We start from the raw sequence: 23,478 nt of genomic DNA, 5'->3' as shown, positions 1-23,478 counted from the left end.
ATTATAGTAAATTGTAGTCAAGAAAATTTCCTCTCTAAGGATATAACATGTTTTGTTACCTGCTTTTTCAAACATACTAAGGACTATCATTCCTTTGTTAAAACATACTAATAAAGACACTAAATATAAACAATCTTTCCAAAATGCAAAGATGTAGTGCGTTCCCGAAAAAATGATCCCAGAAAGCATGCTTGTATAGTTGTGAAATTAGTCTCATTTTAAGATCTAATATTTAATGGAACTGAGATTACGACAAACGTCCGATTACATGAATCGATATTTTCAACAAGAAATTCAGGAAAGAAAAAAAAGAAAAGAAAATATAAAGTGATTATAAAATTATATGCTTTTTTTCTAGCTTGAATATGCATAAATTTAGAAAAATTGAAAATTAGTACAAAATTAGTGAGAGCGCTTTTAAGAAAATAGGCAATAATTTGATACTAGTTTAGCTACAAATAAAACATTAACTCCAGATACTGTATTTGAGAGCTAAACGTTTTATTGTAGTACGTGTTATGTTGCATTTACATATTCATTGCAAGCACATGGGATGATTTATTTAAATATGATAATAAAATGAACCAGATACGAATAAAATGTAGAGTAGATAGGCTTTCTTACTCAAAATAAAATGAGATAATATGTATCAAATTTAAACGAATTTTAATATATTCAGCATTTCCTTAGTAAAATTGTGTCTTTTTCACAGAAATAACAAATACTTGATTTTAAAATTTTAATATGATTCCTGTCTTCTTTATTTTAGCCAGAGTGCTTTTTTTTTGTTAAAAAATTGAAATTAGTACAACCTTTTTCTGAATAATTTCACCATCAAACATCAAGCAGTATTCCTTAGTATGTTTCAAGTATTGGTTTGAAGAATAGAGATATATATACAACCTGCCATTCTTCTCAAAATCTTTCATAAAAGACAACCATTGCATTTACCACTAAAGTACTTTTAATACCGTATTTTAAAAAACTACATTTCAAGAATGATATTCATGAGCAATGAAAATGATAAGATGCTCAGTACAATTTTTGACAGTATAATTACAGCTTTTGGTTAATAAAGAGAAAATATTTTAAATTGAAATCTAAAAGATCCTCACATTTAGTTTTCCTTTCTTAGAAATTAGTTATCATAATAAATAAAAATCTCAATATATTTAAATTATTTAAAGGCATGCATATTTTCAAAATTTCTGGAACTATTTGCAGGAATATGAAAGAATAACATTGAAAACATTTGAAGTAGATTTGCATAAGAGCTCTTAACGTATGTAGTTTTGGATCCTAGAACATTCGAGGCCTTTAATAATGGTTATTATTATTTTGCAAGAACTGTATTCATTTTATTATTTTTCAATTACTGTAAATGAATCGGATTTTTATTTGTTTCAGTTTAAATATTTAAAACTGAGAATTGATGGCCTTGTAGAAATTTTCGACCCAATTTAGATAATGATAAATGACAGATTAGTACTTTCAATCCTTCGATTCAATAAAATGATTAGAAAGTAATTAAAAACTCTGTGTCATTTGATTTATTTTGAAACGTAAAGTTTGAAAATGATGTTGACCTTCAGTCATTTTAAGAAAATAATAACCATCCATATTGTTTTATTTATCCGATAATGTAATATTCTCTTTGGTGATGGAAGAAGACAGTCTTTCAAATGTATAATCGCTAAAAAATTTATGTAAATTTCTTCATAGCTTCTTGGTAGGTATGAAGCACATGCTGGAAGAAAGTTGTGCTATAAAAAAAAGTGATAACAAATGAAAGAACTAAATATTATTGATATCCATTTAAACTTGAATTTAAAATATTCACTATGAATTTTCTGTGTATGTTTCATTCTGTTAAGTGAAGAAATATGTAAAGAAATAAAAGTTAAACAGCAAAATATAAAAGTTAAATTTGCATTAAACTGAAAATTATAATTCAGTTTATTAGATTGAATTTGCATTCTGCTCATCAAAATTATATTAGGTTGTCAACCAACTTCCCACTGTTTTATTATTCTTTTATTTTTAGAAGTCTATTTTTCAATAAAAATTAACAACTAATTAATCAGTTGTTTACAACTTTATCCAAAATGCAACAAGCAAACTAGTGGAGGTTGTGGCTCCTTGATTTTTTTGTTGTCACTAAAAGCGTGCGGAACCCATTCCCCACACTTTTGAACTTTTTCCATTGAGTGAAGATGCTTCTCTATAGCATTGTGGGAGTATTCCATTTTCACTGAATGACGCGCTCTCCATTTGATGCGAATTTTCGTGCAATAATCGCTCTTCATCCGACACAATCGAAAGATCAGAACGAGGTGCGTCTTTGAGATTAAAATTTCGACTTTTGAGCCTTGGCCTACCAATCAGGAGCGGTACTTCCAGCTATGGTATTCTCTACATACACAGGGTAAATTTCATTGGAGGCCTTAGAACCTTTATTACAAACAAAAAGGAGGTGTCGCTCATTTTTTTCAACTTGACATTTCATTTTAATGATGAGAAAATTAATCTAAATTCATTCGAATAGAAAAACAAAACATAGACACCGGTAGAACAAAGCCTCTTTTGAATTATCTAAAACATTATGTTAAAAACATTTAATGGCATGTGGAATGTTAAAATTAAAACAAACTAAAAAAACACATCGGGAATTCAGTTATTTAAACAATATTTTTTATAAATATTTAATTTATAATTTTACTAATGTTTTATGTATGGAAAAATCATTGGCGCCGTTCATTTTAATAAATATTTGAAGCAAATGTCTCTTGTTATATATATATACTAGCCGCCTTTGGCGACCAGCCGGTTCGCCAATCTTAATGTTCGTTAAAATTTTAATAATTAAATATTTAATGCAATTCCTACTTTAATAGCTTCTTCATCAAAATATTTTAAAACTTCAAATTTTGATAGTCATATAATTCTCTCATAATATTATAAACGCCTTCAGTCATAACGTAATATGTATCTCTCTAAGTTTCTGTTTGTTCCCGTAGAATTTATGCTATAAATTAAAGTGGAAAGGATTAATCTGAAATTAATATAATAATATTTTTTACAGAAACAAAGTATTTTTTTGTAATATGATTACTGAAAACAGTCACTGAGCGTTTAAACTTTATTTGCACTAAAGAATATCTTTCCTAATTTATGTAATATTTCAAGAATTTGTCAACAAAATATTCTCAGATTCATTATGACCAGAACGATTAATTAACAATATTTAATTTTAAATGCATCAAACACTAAGAAAATAAAACGAATCGTTTAAAATAATCGGTTGAAAACAGGTTTAAAAAAAACGATGTACTTAAAACTATAAGCGTATACAAAAAATATATAACTAACATAAATACAATTTAATTACAAAAACATGCAACTAACCTAAAAATAATTTAAATCATCCGTTGATAATGGTTGTCATGTCAACAATCAGAACAAAATGCGCATGAGTGAATTTTCAACGCCAGTTACGTTAACGCAAATGCGTGAGTTTTTCTAAGACAGTTGGGGTAACGCTTTGCAGATTAGAAATTTTGAATTTCCTTTATTCTGTTTTATTTTAATTCAAAAGTACTTAAGAATGAATCTGAAAGATCGATTAATTAACAATGTTTAATTTTAAATACATCAAACATTAAGAAAATAAATAGAATCGTTTCAAATATTCAGCCGAAAAATCTTAAGTCTAGCTCATGACTGTTGGGAAAAAAAAAAAACTGAAGCCGTACTCATTTGGCGGTGGGGAAAATGAAAAGTTTTTTTGGCGGTAAAGTTAGTTTTTAATTAATAATTAAAATTCTAATTAAAAATTAAAAAAAGGGCTATCCTATCTTTTAAGTTAGATCAAACTGCACACGGTGCGCAAATTTGATTAAAATCGGTTAAGTAGTTTAGGAGTCCATCGCGGACAAACAACGTGACACGTAATTTATATATATTAAGATATATATATCAGCACTCTTCTGAAAAGTAGTATAAGACAACGACCTTCGTAATACAAGGCCTCACAACTCCCAACGCTTTCAGCCCTTGACGTCATGAGGTTGGATGAGTTCTGTAGAAAACGATAGTCGTTATTGTAGTGAAGAATGGGAAATGTGTTATTGGCTTTTTTGGTAGTTTTCTGATCTTTTTGCATATTAATTTTAATTTATCGTAAGAAAGATGCCTAGTGCGTGCTGTGTTCCCAATTGTAAAAGTAAGTACATAAAAAATAGCTTCAATATTTCTGTATTTCCGTTTCCAAACGATGAAAACACTAGAAGAGCATGAATCTATGCAATAAAGTGGGACGATTTCGTACCAACTAAATATTGTAAGGTAAGTTTGATTTTTTTTGTACAATTTTTAGTTAATTAATTCTTTTGAAATACGAAACATTTAAAATTATGTATAACTTCCATTTATCTTCTGTCATTTTTGTTTGCTCTACATTTAGTTGCTTACGCTTCCAATTACTTTGGTATTGTTTGCTTGAGCTAAATAAAAAACTTCTTTTTTTATTGTTACTTCTCATAGTCTTTTGTTTATTTGTTCCTAATATTTAAAATGTTTTGTTTCTGTATCTTTTTATTTTTACTTCATACATATTTTTTAAAATCTGATTTAGGCCTAATATTTGTTGCTAACATTTCTAGAAAATGTTAGCAACATTTGTTAGTCTGTGCTAAACATTTTCTAGAAAATCTGTTTTTAACAGTTAGAGAAGCGTTTAATACCAGTACAGGAGAACTTATTGAAGTACTAGAGTGTAAAAGGCATTTTTTAAGAAATTTTTAATAATTATCATCAAAATTATACTTAATACAATTATACTTAAGTGATTTATAGTTATTATGCTCTTATAAAAAAAGTTTAAAATCATCTAATGAATAATAAAACTTAATTTTTAATTATATATATCATGACTATAGATTGTAGTAGATTAAACTTATATTTTATCCTAAAATATTATGTAAAAAAGTTAGATATAGTTGTAAAAACAATATGAATTGCATGCTCATATAGGTTTAGAAAATGTAGTTTTTATTTGTTTATCTATAAATCATCAGATTATATATAAAACAATTAATATTTATTATTATTTTTAAATATCATTAGTTATGCACAATCTTTAATTATAAATGAATGCAACTTTTACAAAATATCTGAAACTTTTTTTTAAAAGTAATGAAAAGTTACTATTTTTAAATCCATTTTTCATACCGTGTAATATCAATTGATTAATTCATGTAGAATATTGTATTACTTGAATGGTAGTATAAATAATTACTATATATATTCCAACATAATATTGAACTAGGTATTTATTTTGGATGAATGAATGATTCTGTTGATTTTAAATTTTAATTTTTAATACTCAATATGATTTTATTTAATACTGTCCAACATACATTAGCTTTTAGTTTATGTATTAAGAAAATATCTATTCTGTTTTTAATTTTAAGTTTTAATAAATTACTAATTTTTTTTATCTAAAGAATTCCACTTTTTTTTTCTAGGTTTGTACCTGATGCTGTACTTTCAATTTTCCCAAATTTACCCTCATACTTTTCCTCAGAATCAAAAGCAAGAAGAGAAACTCCAATGGATAGGGCAACACATAAAAAAATAGGAAAACTTAAAAGCAGCTTTAAATAGCAGTCTCCAGGACATAGTAAAAAGAGAGGAGATAGAAAAAATCAACACTTTTTCTGATTTAATTTTAAAATTTAAAAACTTTAAATCAAATAAATGGAGTATAATTCAAAAATCAAACAAAATAATTTTTATTTGTCTAGGCACTTCTCAAGCTCCTGAGGTAAGTCATTCTTTATTAATTTCTTCCATATTAGAAGTAATTTGTAAGTTTGTATTTTAATATTATAATTATTTTCATTTGTCTGTGTGAAATTTATAATAAAGTTGGAAAACAAAATGTATTTTGTTATTGTCTCTCTGTAAATAAAATGTTATGATTCAAATAGTGTGTGATTTTTTTATTTGTGTTTTCTTTTACTGTTTCTACAGATTGAATTGAAATTAATTATAAATGCATTGAAATGTAAAATCAGATATATAATGAAAGCTAGTATATTAAATTGTATGAATTACTAATATATTAAATGAAAGCAATTCTTCATGTGAAAAAACAAGCTGTGAAAGTAATTCTTTTTTATCAGCAGAATTAGTTGGTGTAAAATTTAAATTTTATAATAAATACATTAATATTTTATTTGAAAGTTCATAAGTAATTTGAGAAGTAAACAATTTTATGTTAACTTTAAAATTGTTAATTTTATAAAATACATGTATTACCTGTCACTGCAATAAAAAAAATAATCAAGAGCTTTAAAAAGTATTAATTTAATTTTTAGCTTTAAAAAATATTTCCAGGGAAAAAACAAAACGATTTTTAATAAAATAAAAACGAAAATCTCCATTAAAACAAGAAAAACTAACAATAATACCCAATGTATATATCTAATAAATTTACATTGTGGTTTAAATGTTATTAAATGGTCAATAAGCTATAGAGGACTTTAAGATTTTCTACCATGCCGTTTCTTTTATTCACACAGGGAAAAAATAAATAATTTTGCATGTCTTAATATTAATAGTAAGTTATTTTTAAGTGAATTTAAAATATACCTAAACATCAAGGAAGAAAGCGGGATTCTGCTCATGGCAGCCAATCATCCTACTCGTGTGACGACACAAATAAGTAGCCTTGTTTTACGAAAGTCGTGATAAGACGCTCGTTTCAAAATAAAAATAATAAGGGCTGTTAGCATTTTTCAATGGAAGCTTCGTTCCATTATCAGTGACACAGAGTATCATCCTCACTCTGACATTTATTGATTACCGAATGTCGTACGTTATCAATGCGTCAAAACTTACAGACATAGCTAAAGTTTATAGTGTGGCAAACATTTTAATACTTCAAAATAGGGATTGCAATACCGGTATACCAGGATACCGAAAACCGGTATTTTGAGCCATTTGTGCAATTTTGTAATACCGGTATTCACAAGTTTAAATACCGGTTTTTCGGTATTTACTAGAAATTTTTAAAATGGTCTCTACTATATGTTCAGGGATCGCGAACATAGCAAAATAGTATACATTTTTTTTCATGTCACCCTAACGGGCGAAATTAATTAGCTAATTAATGGCTTACTTAATTGCTTAAATCTAAATTAACGAAACATTGATTATCCCTGAAAGAAAATATTGTATCCATAATGACTGATGGAGCAACAATTGTGAAAAAAGATGGAAAGTTGATTGGTGCAAATCAATAGTTGTGCTATGCACATGGAATTCAATCAGGAGTAATAGATGTATTATACCAAAGAAATAAAGAACAGAAGAATCCAAATACTGTGGATATAGAAACTTCGGATTCCAACTTTGAAGAGAGTGAGAGTGAGAGTGAGAGTGATATTGACAATGAAGATAATGAGAATGTAATTGTTGAAGAAGATATTGCAAATGACGATGAAATATTAATCTATCCAGAATTGCTTCCTATAATTTATAAAGTTCGAAAAATTGTTAAGATATTTAAACGTTCCCCTATAAAAAATGATATATTACTAAAATATATACTAACTGAAAATAAAACAGAATAAATATTAATATTAAATTCTAAAACACGTTGGAACAGTTTACTCCTAATGATGGAACGATTTTTGAAACTGAGAAATCCAATCCAAAAAGCAATAACCGACTTAAACCTGTAATTTATTTTTTCAGTAGTGAATTCGACTTAATATCCAGAACTATATCAGCTCTACTTCCAATAAAACTGACTATTGAGGCATTATGTCGGAGGGATTCTAATTTAATAACAGCTAATGCAACAATAAATTTCATGTTGCAGTCACTGAAAGAACAGCACACATCACAATCTAAAGAATTATATATTACAATGAAAAATCGTACAGAAGAAAGGCATACCGAAATAGAAAATGCCTTATGGTATTTACATAATTATAATGATTTTAAAAATGAAAATGAAAAAGAACAAAAGAAAATAACCATTTTAAATATGATTAAGTTTAGAGTAAATTTTCTTAAAGCTTTTTACCCACAAACCAATCCCCATTGAGAAGAATTCGGTTCAATTATCGAAGATTATGATGTCACTACTGTCGATAGTGAAAAGGAATTGTCTCTTGGACAAAAATTAGAATTAGCGATAAATAAAAAAAATTTCAACGAACCAAAATACTATACATAAATCAGCTATATCCAAAACCATCCGACGGGAAATCGATTTATTTGAAGATGAGGGATTTAGAGGTAAATACTTGAAAAAAATATATCGCGCATTGCTAACAGTACCACCGGCTAGTGTAGATACCGAAAGAGCGTTTTCGACAGCTGGTAATTTTTACAAAAAATTACTTTTCAGGCTTAGTGACAGTACAATTGATGCATTATGTTTTTTTAAGATCACATTTCAAAAATTTATAATAGTACCACAGACTGAATAGTGATATTTACACTTTTTTTGTGATTTAAATAAATAAGATGTTCTTTTGCTTTTTTGTGATTATATACTGTTATAATTTATAAGTTACAAATTATTTTTTGTGATATTTACACTCTCTAACAAAACTGGCAAATAAAACAAAGAAACAACTGTGTTTTCTTTCTTTTTCTAAAATTTCTAATACCGGTATTAAAACCGGTATCCCGGTATTAAGATTTAAAAAATACCGAATACCGGTATTGAAATTTTGGTCCGGTATTGTAATCCCTACTTGAAAACATATAACACTAGTTAATGAGAGCGCAAATGTGGCTGAGCGCATTTGACACACCACCCTTGGAGGAAATCGTAACGATAAATGCTTATTTAATGATTTTAATGTCAGCAAATAAAAAAGTAATCGATATTATTATCCTATAATTCTTAAAAATTGCCAAGTATTTTTCAGTTTTTGTACATTATTCAAAGGATTATGTTTATAGTAACACTTAGCTAATTAGAAAATTTTTAAATCAAATTTTTCAATATTTTCAATTTTTAAAATCAAATTCTCGAGCGTACGATTTCGTTTCCTGAAGTCAATATATTTGGGTTAATTCAATATCTGAACTAAAACTTCATTTCTGAACTTCTGAATTATTTTTTATTTTTAAAATATATTCGTACATTGAGTCTTCAAAGATCGAAAGTATATAATTTTTAATTCCTTAAATCATTCAAAAAATCACAAGAAGTTTCATATGCTATTAACAACAACAAAAGTTCAATGATAGGAAATTCAATTTCTGTCACATTTTAAAGTTTCAAATTATTCATTTTAGGTTCTCAGCGTTTTAATTTTTCAAAAAATAATTATTCAAATTGATTTGTAAAATCGATGTAGAATCTCATTTCATGTTTTTTTTTTCAGAAAGATAAGACTATTACATTTAGAATTGAAAATGCATATAAATTCAATAAAAAATGTTTACATTTTGAAGATATTTCGAAAGTAGCATTTGAGCTACAAAATGTCACACCTTAAATTTCAAATATTTTTCATATCGTTCTAACATCACCAGAATCTTGTGAAACACAATTTAGAGTTCTAAAGCTTGTTTCCATCCATATCCAAATGAACATATGCTGTGAACGTTCAGATTAATTAATATTACTCTTTTCTTTAAACGTGATAGATATAGATTTGACATTGATGCTGTTGGTAAAAATGGTTTAAGTAATAGTTTAAACAAGTAAATGGTTTCAATTAACATAATATAGATTAGAATAGTTCTGAAACCAAACAAAAATAGCATGCGACCAAAATTTATTTTGAAAGAAAAAAAAGATCTATTGAATTCTATATAAAAATAAGTTTGTATCATATCTTATCATTGAAGATTTTTATTTTTTATTTTTACATCATACTGAATCCTTTTCAAACTTTATGCATCACTATTCTCTCCTGACTTTTGAAAGGGTTGATCGCATCTGATGCAACAATAGACTTTGTCCGTTCTATAATCTTGCACCAATTTTCAATTAAAAATAAAGGTGGTCGAGATTAACGTTATGCCTCACAATATGTATACTGATTATAAATTAGACAACGTGCAAATATTTGATGTATGAATCGATTACATTCGTCTGGAGAACTGGCATTTTTATTCCTTCCCCTCTTTCTTAAAGTGAGATGCTCGTTTTGGCTATAGTTCTTTTGAGTAAATTTCGAAATTTTACTCCCATACAAGGGAGCAGACTACTAACATCTGCTGAGCGGGTCCATGTCATTTTCTGCCCAAGTATAGAAAACAATGCTACAGTAAAAATGAAGAGGGAGTTACCGGGGGAGGCTGACAGTAGATGTGAGACTCGGTTGGGATGGAACTTGAAACCTGACGAAGCTCATCATCTGCTTCTGGGGTTACCTTATGCGAGAGGATAAAGGCTGGGAGTGAGGGACTGTTGGCCATCTGACGAGGATGATCCACTTCAGAGGGGCGAGAAAAAGTGCAAAAAGCTGGCTCATCTTCCACTACGTAATTGCTCTTGTAAATGGAACAAGGGCCTCGAAGACTAGACAGCGATGAAACAGCTGAAAAAAAAATTCCTTTATTCTTTTAATCACACTGAAAATTAAAAGTGATCAATGACTAGTGCAATCAAATGAAAAACACATATTAAACAAACGTCACAAAAAATGTACACTTATAGGCATTTATTACGCAAAAATGCAAAACAAATAAGCGCTTTTTAGACAAGTTAAATTGTCTAATATAAAATTTAACAGTATTAATTAATAAAATTCATTGATTAAATCATTATCGAAATTTGATTAGCTTATTTTGGATAAACAAGAAAAGTTATACATCTATACACTGCGCGTAAAAAATGTAATCACAGCAATAATATTAAAATAAAACTTTAAATAATCACTTCAAGATCTCATTTATATATGTATAAAGATGAAATTTTAAAACTATGTTCATATCATCTTTTATTTATTCCTATCGATTTTAATAATAAAGCGAAATCACCGTGCCAAAAGTATAGCATATACCTGTATGCAAGCAATTATGCATGCATACAGTAGCGGACTATCTAAAAATATTGACATATTATTCAGTTTTTATTAAAAAATAGATGATGGTTGGTTGGTTGAATTTTATTGGCGCAAGAGCCATGTTTTGGCTAAACTGCGCCAGACATAGGATTAAAATATTTTCCATAGCAATTTAAAAAGCGTTATAAAAATTAAGTTGATCAGACCAATGCTTTTAAATTCCACATCTAAATTTAAAAAGTAAAACAAAAACTGGAGCAAAGACGATTTAAAAGGCAATAAAAACTAAATAGAATTATAAAAATCAATGATTTTTAAGAAACGAAAAATATTTTTGTGGGGATATTCACCCACTAAGTCTAGAAGTGTTAATGATGATGGCGAAGAAAACAAATGATTGCGATGATGATTAAAGGAGGGACATTGTATTAAAATGTGTAAAACAGTGAAGTCTACACGGCATGTCGGACATTTCGGTGCTTCATCTCCAAACAACAAATGTTTATGAGTAAAATGGGTGTGCCCTTGCGAAGACGAGTCAGTTTTACATCAATCTCTCGCATTGGTAGAGCAGGCCACAAATTAACAGAAGTTTTTATTGAATGAAGCTTATTATGGACCTGTGTATCCCAGTCATTCTGCCATAACTGATTAATAAAATAAGAAAAAGCTCTCTTCGCATCCGTATATACAAGAGATTGTTGCAGAAACGAAGAAGCTTCTTTTGCAGCTTTATCCGCCAACTCATTTCCAAAGACACCAACATGGCTAGGAACCCAACAGAAAATTATATTAAAACCATTATTATTAAGCGTATGTAAAGAGGATAAAATATCAACAGCAACCGGGTGAATTCGGTTGCTAAAATTAGAAAGGGTCTTCAAGGCACTCATGCTATCAGAGTACTTACAAAATTTACGCTGGGTAGAAACTCTAATCTGCTGAAGTGCACAAAAAATGGCTGTTAGTTCAGCAGTAAAGACTGAACAAGAGTTATGCAGGCGGTGACTGTGAATAGTAGATCCAAAAACTATTCCACAGCCAACATGTTCATCTGCTTTTGAACCATCTGTGTAAATAGGTGTGTAGGAATGATAATGGTTACGATGAGAATTAAAAAGTTGCTGAAAAACAATCGGAGCTGTTGTGGATTTGTCAAAGCCGGAAAAAGGATTCAAGAAGGAAAAAACTGGTATATCCCAAGGTGGAAAAACCAAAGGGGCAGAAGTTTGTAAGGTAACATTGCTCAGGTTCGATTCGTGTACAATGCCTTTGATTCTCTCACTGAAAGGTAGTATGTGAGAAGGGCGAGCTTCATAAAGTCTGCGGAGGAAATCAGGAAACTGAATATGAGAACTCGGATGTTGTGGGACACAAAGTGTTCGAAAATAGTATTGAATAGAGATTTTCTTTCTGCGTAATTCAAGCGGTAACTGCTGGCATAAAACATAAAGGCTCTTTACAGGTGAAGTGCGGAAAGCACCAGAGCAAATTCTTAGAGCTGCATGATGAATAGTATCTAACCTGTATAAAACAGAAGGTCTGGCAGAACCATAAACCATACATGCATAATCAATCCGAGATAAAATAACAGCATTGTAGATACGAAGAAGGGATGCGCGATCAGCACCCCAAGATGTACAAGAAAGCACCTTGAGGATATTTAAGGACCCCTCACACTTCTTCTGTAATTGCAAGATATGCGGGAGGAATGTGAGTTTCTTGTCGAAAACCACTCCTAAAAACCGCATTTCATCAACAACAGGAATAATAATATTTCTTATTGACAGGATAGAGTCAAGATGAATGCTCCTTTTTCTACAGAAATGGACACACTTGCTCTTTTCAGCTGAAAGTTTATGTCCATTCTCATCGCACCAATTCAACAATTTGTTGATAGCATTTTGTAATTGCCGTTCAATTAAGTGCATGTTACTCCCTTGACAAGAGATCTGCAAATCATCGACATATAACGTTCCGTTGACAGATGGTGGCAAAATATTTAAAATTTCACTAAAATGTAGGATAAAAAGTGTTACGCTGAGGACACTTCCTTGCGGAACACCCTCAGCCTGAATAAAAGCATCAGAATAAAAATTTCCCAGGCGTACTCGAAACGTACGAGTCGACAAGAAACGTTCGATAAAAATTGGGAGGTTTCCTTTAAAACCCAAGTCGAAAAGTTTTTTTAAAATTCCATAACGCCAAGTACGGTCATATGCCTTTTCTATGTCAAAGAAAATGGAGACAAGGTGATTTCTACGGACAAACGCGTTACGAATTTGGGTTTCTAATTGAACAATGTTATCAATAGTTGAACGTCCTTTACGAAAACCACTTTGTTGGGGCGGAATGCAAGCTTTCTTCTCCAATTCAAAGACAAGTCGGGCATTGACCATACGCTCAAGAGTCTTACAAAGGACATTAGTTAGAGCAATCGGTCTGTAATTCAGAGGGTTAGCAGGGTCTTTGCCCGGTTTCAGGATGGGAATCACAAAAGCTTCTTGCCACTGGTATGGGAAATTTTGCTCACTCCAGACTCTGTTAAACAGATATAGGAGATTGGAGAGCGATACCTCATCTAAGTGGCGAAGCATATTATAAGTGATTCCATCTGGGCCAGGGCTGGTATCATGAGCTTGAGATAAAGCTGAAATTAATTCAATCATCTTGAACTCACAGTTGTACGGAACAGGTTTCCGAGTATGAAATTTCAAAGTCTGTTTTTCCGCGCGATTCTTAGTTGCTATGAATGAAGAACTATAGCAATCAATAGCGGAATTTTGTGCAAATGTCTGCCCAAAAATATTAACGATATCCAATGGAGCAGAGTGAGTCGTACTTCCAGTTTTAAGAACAGGAAAAGAAAATTCCTGATAGACTCCATTTGCTGCCTTTACCTTCTTCCACAACTGTTTACTTGTAGTACAAGATGTAATCGAAGATACATATTTTCTCCAGGAATCCCTCTGACTTCGACGACGAATGCGACGAGCAATGGCTTTGGCACGTTTGAATGCGACGAGATTTTCTGTGGTGGGGTACCTTCGGAAGATGTTCCACAGCTTTTTCTGCTGTTTGTGGCTGTCACGACAGGCTTCATTCCACCAGGGTTTTCGGAATTTCCGTAGGTGTGGTGAAGTTTTAGGAATTGTTTTGTCAGCGGAGCTTATTAAACATTTAATGACGTTTAGTACTGCTTCCGTGACGCATGTAGTATTGACCATAGACTTTGTAATTTTTGCCAATTGTCTGAAAGCCTCCCAATCCGCTTAAAAAATAGATGAATAGATTTTGATGAAAAAAATACACTTGTCAAAACAAAAAAGAGCTAATACAAGTTTTGAAAGTATATATGTATAGAGAAAACAAGGACTTGCTGTTGATTTTTGAAAGAAAAATTTTAATGGAGCTCTTTGGGCCAATAAAACAAAATAACAATCATATAGCTCAATTTCAATAAATAGAAAGTATGGTAATATTTTCATCCAAAGCGTCGTTATATGTATTGACTAATAAATAATATAATAAATAATTTGAAATTAATACAATCTATCCCCAATATAAAAATCTTCGTCTATATTAATGTTTACAGTATGCATTTACTGTGTATATTATTAGAAGTAAGAAATAACGAGTAAGTACAGTCTTTATGATCGAATCTGAATTTTTTTTTCTGGATACATAAAAATTGTTATCTTGAGAATTTTTAATCAAACAGAAAATAAAGTGGAAATTATGCCACATATTTAAGTGAATATTATTTATTTTCTATGAAAATGTTTTAAGATTAAAAAAAATATTGCATTCATTAGTTCTTATTCAAATACTCTTGTTTCTTACAACAAATGAAAGGAACCTTACCAAGTCATGGATAAATAATGATACGATTCCCCCTTCGAACTATATATTGTAATATGGGTTAGTTAATTGTCCATCTCTTTCTATTGCATGTACAATGGCATCTCAAAAACTTATCCTGTATTTTCTGAAAGAGTGAAGCGGAATGAGACAAATCGTTAGAATGGGAAAGATAGAAACTATGTTTACCTGATTTGGTAATGCAATTTTCTAGGTAAAGAAAGCACCTTAACTGTTCAAATGCAGTTGGTTATCGAATTTGAGAATCCTGATGTGGCACGATAACCTCCAAAAAATATTCAAAATGAAGCACAAAGCTTGATTAAAGCAAGACGTGGTGTGCAAGAATAAAACTTTGTCATCAAACAAATGGTGGATGCTTGGAATTTCAAGTAGAGCAATTTTACAAATGTAAATATATATACAGGGTGTTGCCGAATTCTACCGATAAACTCAGAGGGGTGATAATAGGCATCAAGAGGATAAAGAATCACCATATAACATGGGGTCCCAAACGACGTTTAGGGGGTGAAAATCGCAAAAATATAGGGAGTCGGAGAACTATTGGAAACTGTAAAAAATTAATTAAAAAAATAACAAATGGTGTTTCAAATATGATTTTTTTAAAGTGAAAGCACATTCTTAAAGGCTGTTTTTCATGTAAGTAACATGTCGATTTGATGAACCAGGGAGTCGTAAATTATTGAAAACGAAAAAGTAGTTTAAAACCCTTATCTTCAAAAATATTTAAACTTTAAGAAAAATAAAAGTTTGAATATATGAAGTATTTTATGCTCTTTCATTTGATACAAGTCTGTAGTGTGAAAACTGAGGAGGTTTTAAGATATTCAAGAAAAACTAAAAGGTTTGCCGGGAAACATCGCTGCAACATCAGCACCGTTGTTTATAGAGGGTGTTGCCAAATTCGAAAGGTAAATTTAGAGAAGTGATAGTAGACATTAAGGAGATGAAAAATTATCATAAAACGTAGGGTCGCAGGAGAAGTTTATTCTCTGAAATTTGCAAAAACAGACATTAGAAGAGACAATTAGCCTGGCGAAGAGAATGGCCCCATGAATGCGAGGATTTGGAAGAAGGTAGTCGAGAAGAAGCTTTCTCGTATGTAAATTTTCCATGCTTTCGAGGAATATAAAAGTAGCGAGCGTTACAGAATTTATGGTTCGATGAGTATAAAAGCAGCTTGTATTCATTAAAGAGCAGTGCAGAATTGATAATCGATAAGTTTCATTCGTAAAGAACATGTCAAATTCAAGAAAGACGAATATGCGGATATGCATTTAATTTATGGCCGAGTGGATGGTGATGGACGCCTAGCACAAAGAATATACCAAGAGCAATATCCAAGTAGGCGTTGTCCACATCACAGCACCTTTGCAAATATTGATGGACGGTTGCTGGAGACAGGATCTTTCAAAATAACGAGGCCAAATGTAGGATAAGAACGCAGTGTGCGCACACCTGAAACAGAAAACCGAGTTTTGCACCGTTTTGCCGATACCCCATCCACAAGCACGCGATCAGTTGCAGTTGAATTGGGTATTCGGAATGCTGGATGCTTGGTGCCCCACAGGAAGATGCACTCTTTGCTGCAAGAATTTTATTCTCAGATTTTATTGGGTATTCTCAGACTTGTTGATTGGCCACCACTTTCCCCGGACTTCAATCCCTTGGATTTCTTCTTCTGGGCTACATGAAATCTCTTGTTTATCAGACACCTTTGGATACAGTGGAAGATCTCGTAGCATGGATCGTCGTCGCTACTGGAGAAATCGCAAGAACACTTGATATGTTTGAGCGCGTCCGGCGGTCCTTTAAACGTCGGTGTCGGTTGTGTAATGACCTTCGCAGCCGCAACATTGAGTAATTTTTATAAAAGTTTCCCATCGTCTCCTGTCACACTACAGTCTTTCTTTATTAAAATGTCTGTGCTGTATCTGTATTCCACCAAATAAATTTTCACCATCGTTTGCGATTTTATATTTATTTCTTTGGAAATTCTTATCGCCTTTTTGTCTATTATCACTCCTCAGAATTTTCCGGTAGAATTTTGCAATACCTTCTATAAACATCGGTGCCGATGTTGCAGCGATGTTTACCGGCAAACCTTTTAGTTTTTCTTGAATATTTTAAAACCTCCACAGTTTTCACACTACAGACTTATATCAAATAAAAGAGTATAAAATTCTTCATATTTTCAAGCTTTTATTTTTTTTAAAGTTTAGATATTTTTGAATACAATCGGTCTAAACTACTTTTTCGTTTTCAATAATTTACGACCCCCTGGTTCATCAAATCGGCATGTTACTTACATGAAAAATAGCATTTAAGAATGTGCTTTCACATAAAAAAAATTCATATTTGAAACACCATTTATTATTTTTTTTATTAATTTTTTACAGTTTCCAACAGTTCTCCGACTCCCTATATTTTTGCGATTTCCACCCCCTAAACGTCGTTTGGGACCCCATGTTGTATGGTTATTCTTTATCCTCTTGATGCCTACTATCACCCCTCTGAGTTTGTCGGTCGAATTCGGCAACACCCTGTATATACAGGGTGTTTCAGTGAACCGTTTCAGAACTTCTAAGAGGGTTAGGATACATCCTGACGAACCAAAATCATATACCCACGGGCAGTCAGAAATGCTTCCTGAGGCGGTAGATGGCGTTGTGCGAAAAGTCCGAGCTTTCATGCAGGGAATCTGCATTTCGCACAAGAACGCCAAGTTAGTAGGATGGATGATTACACGATCGCAGAGTTAGCCGATATGCATTTGGCGTACGGGGCTGCAAATTATAGTGGGCCAGCCGCACTGCGTTTGTACGTGGAACGATATTCGACGAGGCGTATTCCCAGTCATAATTTCTTTGCAAGATTGCACCAGAGGTTAGCTGAGACATGTTCATTAGAAAGAGCTCACAGGCACAGGGTAAGAACAACACGAACTGCAGACGCCGAACAGAATGTGATGCAACATATACAGGGGAATCCAAGAACGAGTACACGAAGTGTAGCAAACGCAGTCGGGGTTTCCCATTGCAGCGTCTGGAGGATTCTCCGAGCAGAAGACATGCATCCGTTTCACGTGCAGCGTGAAACCGGAGGATTATGTACCTCGTACTGCTTTCACACAGTGGTACCTGGGAAAATGTGCTACAAATGCTCTTTTTCTGCTGAAGTGTTGTTTTCCGAACGAGGCATCCTTCACAAGGGAAGGAATTTTCAACACGCATAACGACCATATCTGGGCGGTCGAGAACCCGCATGCAATACGACGTCGTGCAGCACAGAATCGATTTTCGGTCAATGTATGGGCCGTTATTGTGGGATATCACCTCATCGGACCTTACCTGTTACCGGGTCGTCTAACCGGACCTACGTACTTGCTCTTTCTGCAGCAAGTATTGCCACAACTTTTGAGAGATGAACAGATTTCTGCATCGACGCAACAGACAATATGGTTCCAACACGATAGAGCCCCTTCCCATTATAGCGGAGATGTTTGTAACTACCTGGATGTCACATTTGGTCAACGGTGGATCGGATGTGGGTGTCCCGTGCGTTGGCCTGCTCGGTCACCCGACTTATCATGTCTTGATTTTTATTTCTGGGGTCATATGAAATCGCTAGTTTATGACACCCCTGTTGACACTGCTGAGGAGCTCGTTGCAAGAATCGCAGTAGCTGCCGGAGAGATTCGAGATATGCCTGGAGTATTCCAGTATGTTCGGATGTCCATGCGTCGGAGATGTGAGGCGTGCATTGTAGCACGTGGAAGAAACTTCGAACACTTACTTTAATCCATGTACCTTTTGCTTCATTTCATGTATTATTAAAACGATTTCTGATTTACGGTCTCTTTTGTTTATGGTGCTTCTGTGTACAACACCGCTTCAGGAAAGCATTTCCGACCCCACATTGCTCTATGATTTCGAGTTGTCAGGATGTACCCTACCCCTCTTAGAAGTTCTGAAACGGTTCACTGAAACACCCTGTATATATAATGAAGTAATCAAGCTCACTTGATACACGTAAGCGAAGATATAACTTTGAATTCCATTGAGAATCTTGCAGGAAGAAAAAGAGCATGATATAATGTAACCAAATAATTAAAGAACATTGGTGTAATTAGGACGGAGTAGGCAAGGCCAATGCCCTTGGCTTCATAATCAAAATTGACGAAATGCTGAATTTAGAAGAAACAACAATTAGTTTTATTTAGAAGAAAAGTAAAGTTTCTTTTTAAACTCTTACTCCCAAGAATTCTTAAAAATTAAAATACCTCCAATCAACTATACAAGATACAGTCTATAATTCTTTTTACAGCCTGAAACAAAATTAAACTAGGTTTCTCAAAATAAAATAAAATAAATAGTTTTATGAACAGATATCTGATAGCCAAAACCTCATCTATGAAAAAGACAGGTTTCCCTTTTCAAATATTTTTGTCCCAGTGTATGTGTGTGTGGGGGGGGGTGAGCGGAGGATACACTTCGCAATCCTCAGATCTTTTCAGATAAGATTAAGATACCATATCATCTAACTCCATACGGGGTCTCAGGGTTTTTCAGGATATACATTGAGATAAGTTGCCACAGTTTCCATGTTGATTCTGATTGAATGTCTGCTTCTTCCAACTTCGTAACAAATTATTACGAGTAAAGCATTGTTCCTGTCTTTAGAACAATACAAAACACGGATAGAAATACTTTTGCTTGTTTTTTAAATGGTGTCAATTCTAAGTTATCATTATTTAGTCGCATGAATGGCTTTTTTTTTTTAGTGATGAAGTGATTTTTTAAAAAAATATTTTATTTTCAGTACGGCTTCATATTTGTTATATATTTTCTATTGTATCAAAATTTACACCCAAATAACTACTCGAATTTTTTTATTTACGCCCTGTTAAGTGCTTGCATTAATAATACATTAAATTTTCTGAGCAAGTTCAGTAAAATTTCCTTTAAAATTTTTGGAACGATTTTATAAATTTTTAAAATGTAGCATTAACTTTTATGATATATCTTTTGACGCCATTTAGATGAAACAGCCACTCATATTTAATACCCCTTATATAGTTATATCTACTAATGTTGAAAGTGATTGTATATATTTGCGTATTAGAGTACAAAATCGTTTGACTAAATTATCTGAGCACAAATATGCCTTAGCAAGTGAAAATGTGCATTTCAATTTTTTTTTCAAAATTTTAATTAAAATTTCTGTTTATTAAAAATTATCAAAATTTTTGGATCTATTTTTCTGATAACTTCTGCGAATATTGTTGCATAAATTTTTAGAAAACCATTTATAAAAATAATTAAAAAAATATTATTATTACACAATTTTAAGATAGTTATAGTTTTCTTTACTGAAATTTGAAAAAAATCATTGCTTAATCAAAAATTTAAACAGGATTTTTCTTCTAGCAAAAAAAAAGTTATTATACCTCAAAGGAACTTTTCATTTTTATCAAGATTTTCTTTTAAGCTAAAAAAAGAGAGTAAATGATTTTATAGTGTACGAATTTTAGTCTTTTTTTCCTCTTTGTATGATTTTAAACTTAAGGTAATTTTATTTCAGGGTTACACATGTCAAGTAATTTCCCGTTCTGACACCGTGTCTGTTAGAACTTCTACTTAAGCGAAAGCCTGGATTATTTTAATCCTATTCCATTTGATTGAACTTTAATACACTATTACTCTCTAACATATTGTACCATCTTCCGGCCCATCACTATTTAAAGTCATCTAGTAGTAGTGAGAGTTTTTTCACCAGTTTTGGACATTTTCTTTCCTATTTACTTCTATCATGAATGGAAGGAACGGTAATTGTCTATCTATTGTGAGAGTGTTAATTCTGATAGATACCAACGAGATTACAATTTACGAGAATGAATCAGTGTACTCCGAAAATGTATTGATTCATTTAGAGCAACCACTTCGAAAATGCACAAGAAAGATTCAGGTAACTCTCACTAATATATTGCCGATGTTAAACAGATGAAAGAATTTAATCTCGCTGAACTTTAGCACTCACTGAAAACTGACAATCCGTGTCCAAGAGAAACTGCTAAACAGTACCTTCTAAAGCAAAAACTACTCTATCTCTGCAAAACCTGCTCAAGCACCTAAAAAATTCCATGAATACTTCGAAAACTGCTCCACAGAAACTGCTGAAAATCCTTCAGTAATTATTTCTGAAATGTCAAATTTTGATATTTTTATTAATTATGATGAAGAGTTTACCCCTGTTCCTAAAGAAAAAGCCACTAAAAGAAGATTCTCTAACAGCTCCTCCTACTCAGATCTTGATCTTTAAAATAAATATAAAGCACTAGAAAATTCAGGAAACGTCCCCAAGGAAGAGAACAGTTTCAATTAGATTTAGATTTAGATTTCTGGAGCAAGATCCTGTTGCAGAATATACTGCGCCGAAGCAGCTTCAGTTTCAATTAAGAAAATATATGCAATCAAATTAAAATTAATGGAAGCTGCACTAACACATAAATTCTGTTCCGTGATAATTTTATACATATCTTTTAGAAACTGAAGATACCCTATTGGGAATATATCAACTTCGAAACAGCAAATAAATAAAGAAAGAATATGTACTTTCAGAAGAGTATGAGGATCGGTCCTTTAAAGCTATCGTCAAAGGGCTCTCAATAAACATGAACAATGATGATATGGTAAAAGAAACAAACAAAAAAATTCATCCTATTAGAATCTCCCAACTCAGGAACTCTAAAGAAAAATCTTTTCACCCAATCTTCTAAATAGAACTGAAAAAAAGAAGGTAACTTTCAAGGCAATCTACGATATAAAACCAGTAGCTTATTTAAAAATTCGAATTGAAGGAAAAACAAAGCAACTATGGACTAATTGTGCAGGCTTTTGTTATAGTGCTAGAAAAGGCAGAAAGGTATCTCACATCTTTTTGTCTATTTTATTCCATTATATAAGACATAATCAATCAATCGGAAAATCCTGTGTTGATGCTGTCAGAAAAAAATCCGTTAATCACCAACCTGCCACCTCCCTTAAATCAAATTTCTGTTGAAAATAAACTCATTTCTTCAAGTGTTGCTAGAATCGTTTCGAGGAATTAAATCTCTTTTAAATGAATTCCCAGATATCTTGAAAGCTGTTGTTAAGACGAGAGTTGCCAAGTCGAAAGACGAGATATAATTGATTTTGATGAAAGTTCTGCTTGAGTAATCTACTATAATCTTTTTATCTTTTAGACTCACTGTGTATTTGAACACTTTGCCAGCTACACCTCCTGTTTCATAGTTGATTTCTGACTAGATTAGAGAAATACTTCCATAGTCCCTTCGCTCATTGGTTCTGGTATTGGTCTTCTTTTCAATCATGCATTTTTAACTCTATGTTCTTTCTCCTAGTTTTTACTCTAAATTCCTAATGTTTAATTTCTCAATTCTGATGTTAATTTGAAGTCTTCTATATTTATCCCAATTTTTAACTATCAAGAGCTGCGATTGAAGGATTCAGCTGGTGATCACTGCACCGCATTAGCCACTTGTCTCTCTACTTTGATGTATTTATTAAGTGTGCATAAATTATTTAAGAGAATTTTAGAACTTCTAAAACTATAGATAGTTTTAAGTGTGGATTTCATAAGAAAATGATGAATCTCCTTGTTGCAAGAGTTCAGGAATTTTAATTATTAAATTTTCTTATTCATTTATGCGATATAAATGGTGAATTAAATATATAAATTTCTAATTATCTACTAAATGCAAGGATAATTAAATATATAAATTTCTAATTATCTACTAAATGCAAGGATAATTAAATATATAAATTTCTAATTATACACTAAATGCAATTATTGTTATGATGTGCGATTTCAGTGGCTGAAAAATCGATATTATTATGAGATAGACATTTTTTTACCACATTTTAGCCTTTTTAGATATTTTCAGCTTAGCAGATACTACAGCTAATTTTTATTTGCGTTTATGATCGCATGACAATTTAAATTTCAGAATTATACCGGGCATGCAATATAGTTTGTATGGAAATGATTAATTTAGATGGTTGTTATGACTTTATATTTTATTTTCTAGGCATATTTTGTCGTGCTTTTTATTAAAAGGCAATTTTGTTTGGGTTTCAAATCAAAAGTATCTGCAATAATAAATTTGTTATTCAGCTTTTTTATAATTTGTTGAAATCAGTAGTTAATAATTATCTTATTGAAGAGTGCTTATTGGAATTTAAAATAAATTCATACTTAACTAAAATAATAAATAATCGCAATTAAATCTCAGTTCTTTTAGATAATCATTCTGCTTAACGTCTTTTCAACAATTAAACATAATGGCCGAAGTCACTACATTATGAAGCGAACATATTGTTAACGATTTATGAACATTGACAATACGAAATAGATATTAGCACAATTAGTTTGATGGTTGAACCAGCATACAGCTGAAGACGGCCAAATCAAAAAATTTTCAGATGTTATCAAGTTTACTTACAATTTCAATACGATAGTTTATCCAGGCATAAAATTTCAGAAGGAG

At 31.6% G+C, this 23,478-nt stretch overlaps 1 protein-coding gene across 1 annotated transcript in view; it reads right to left on the bottom strand.

Annotated features, from left to right (window-relative positions):
- Positions 1 to 23,478, bottom strand: part of LOC129959136 (putative uncharacterized protein DDB_G0289263) — a 73,183-nt gene that overhangs the window by 36,042 nt on the left and 13,663 nt on the right. Inside the window, exon 2 of the mRNA XM_056071961.1 lies at positions 10,327 to 10,577. Within this exon, the coding sequence (XP_055927936.1) occupies positions 10,327 to 10,577 (251 nt within the window). The remainder of the gene's footprint in view (positions 1 to 10,326; positions 10,578 to 23,478) is intronic.

This window comes from Argiope bruennichi, chromosome X1 (genome assembly GCF_947563725.1).
Source record: "Argiope bruennichi chromosome X1, qqArgBrue1.1, whole genome shotgun sequence".
NCBI classification, from domain to species: Eukaryota; Metazoa; Arthropoda; class Arachnida; order Araneae; family Araneidae; genus Argiope; species Argiope bruennichi.
Note: the sequence above shows the minus strand (reverse complement) of the source record. Positions and strands in the feature narration are given on the sequence as shown.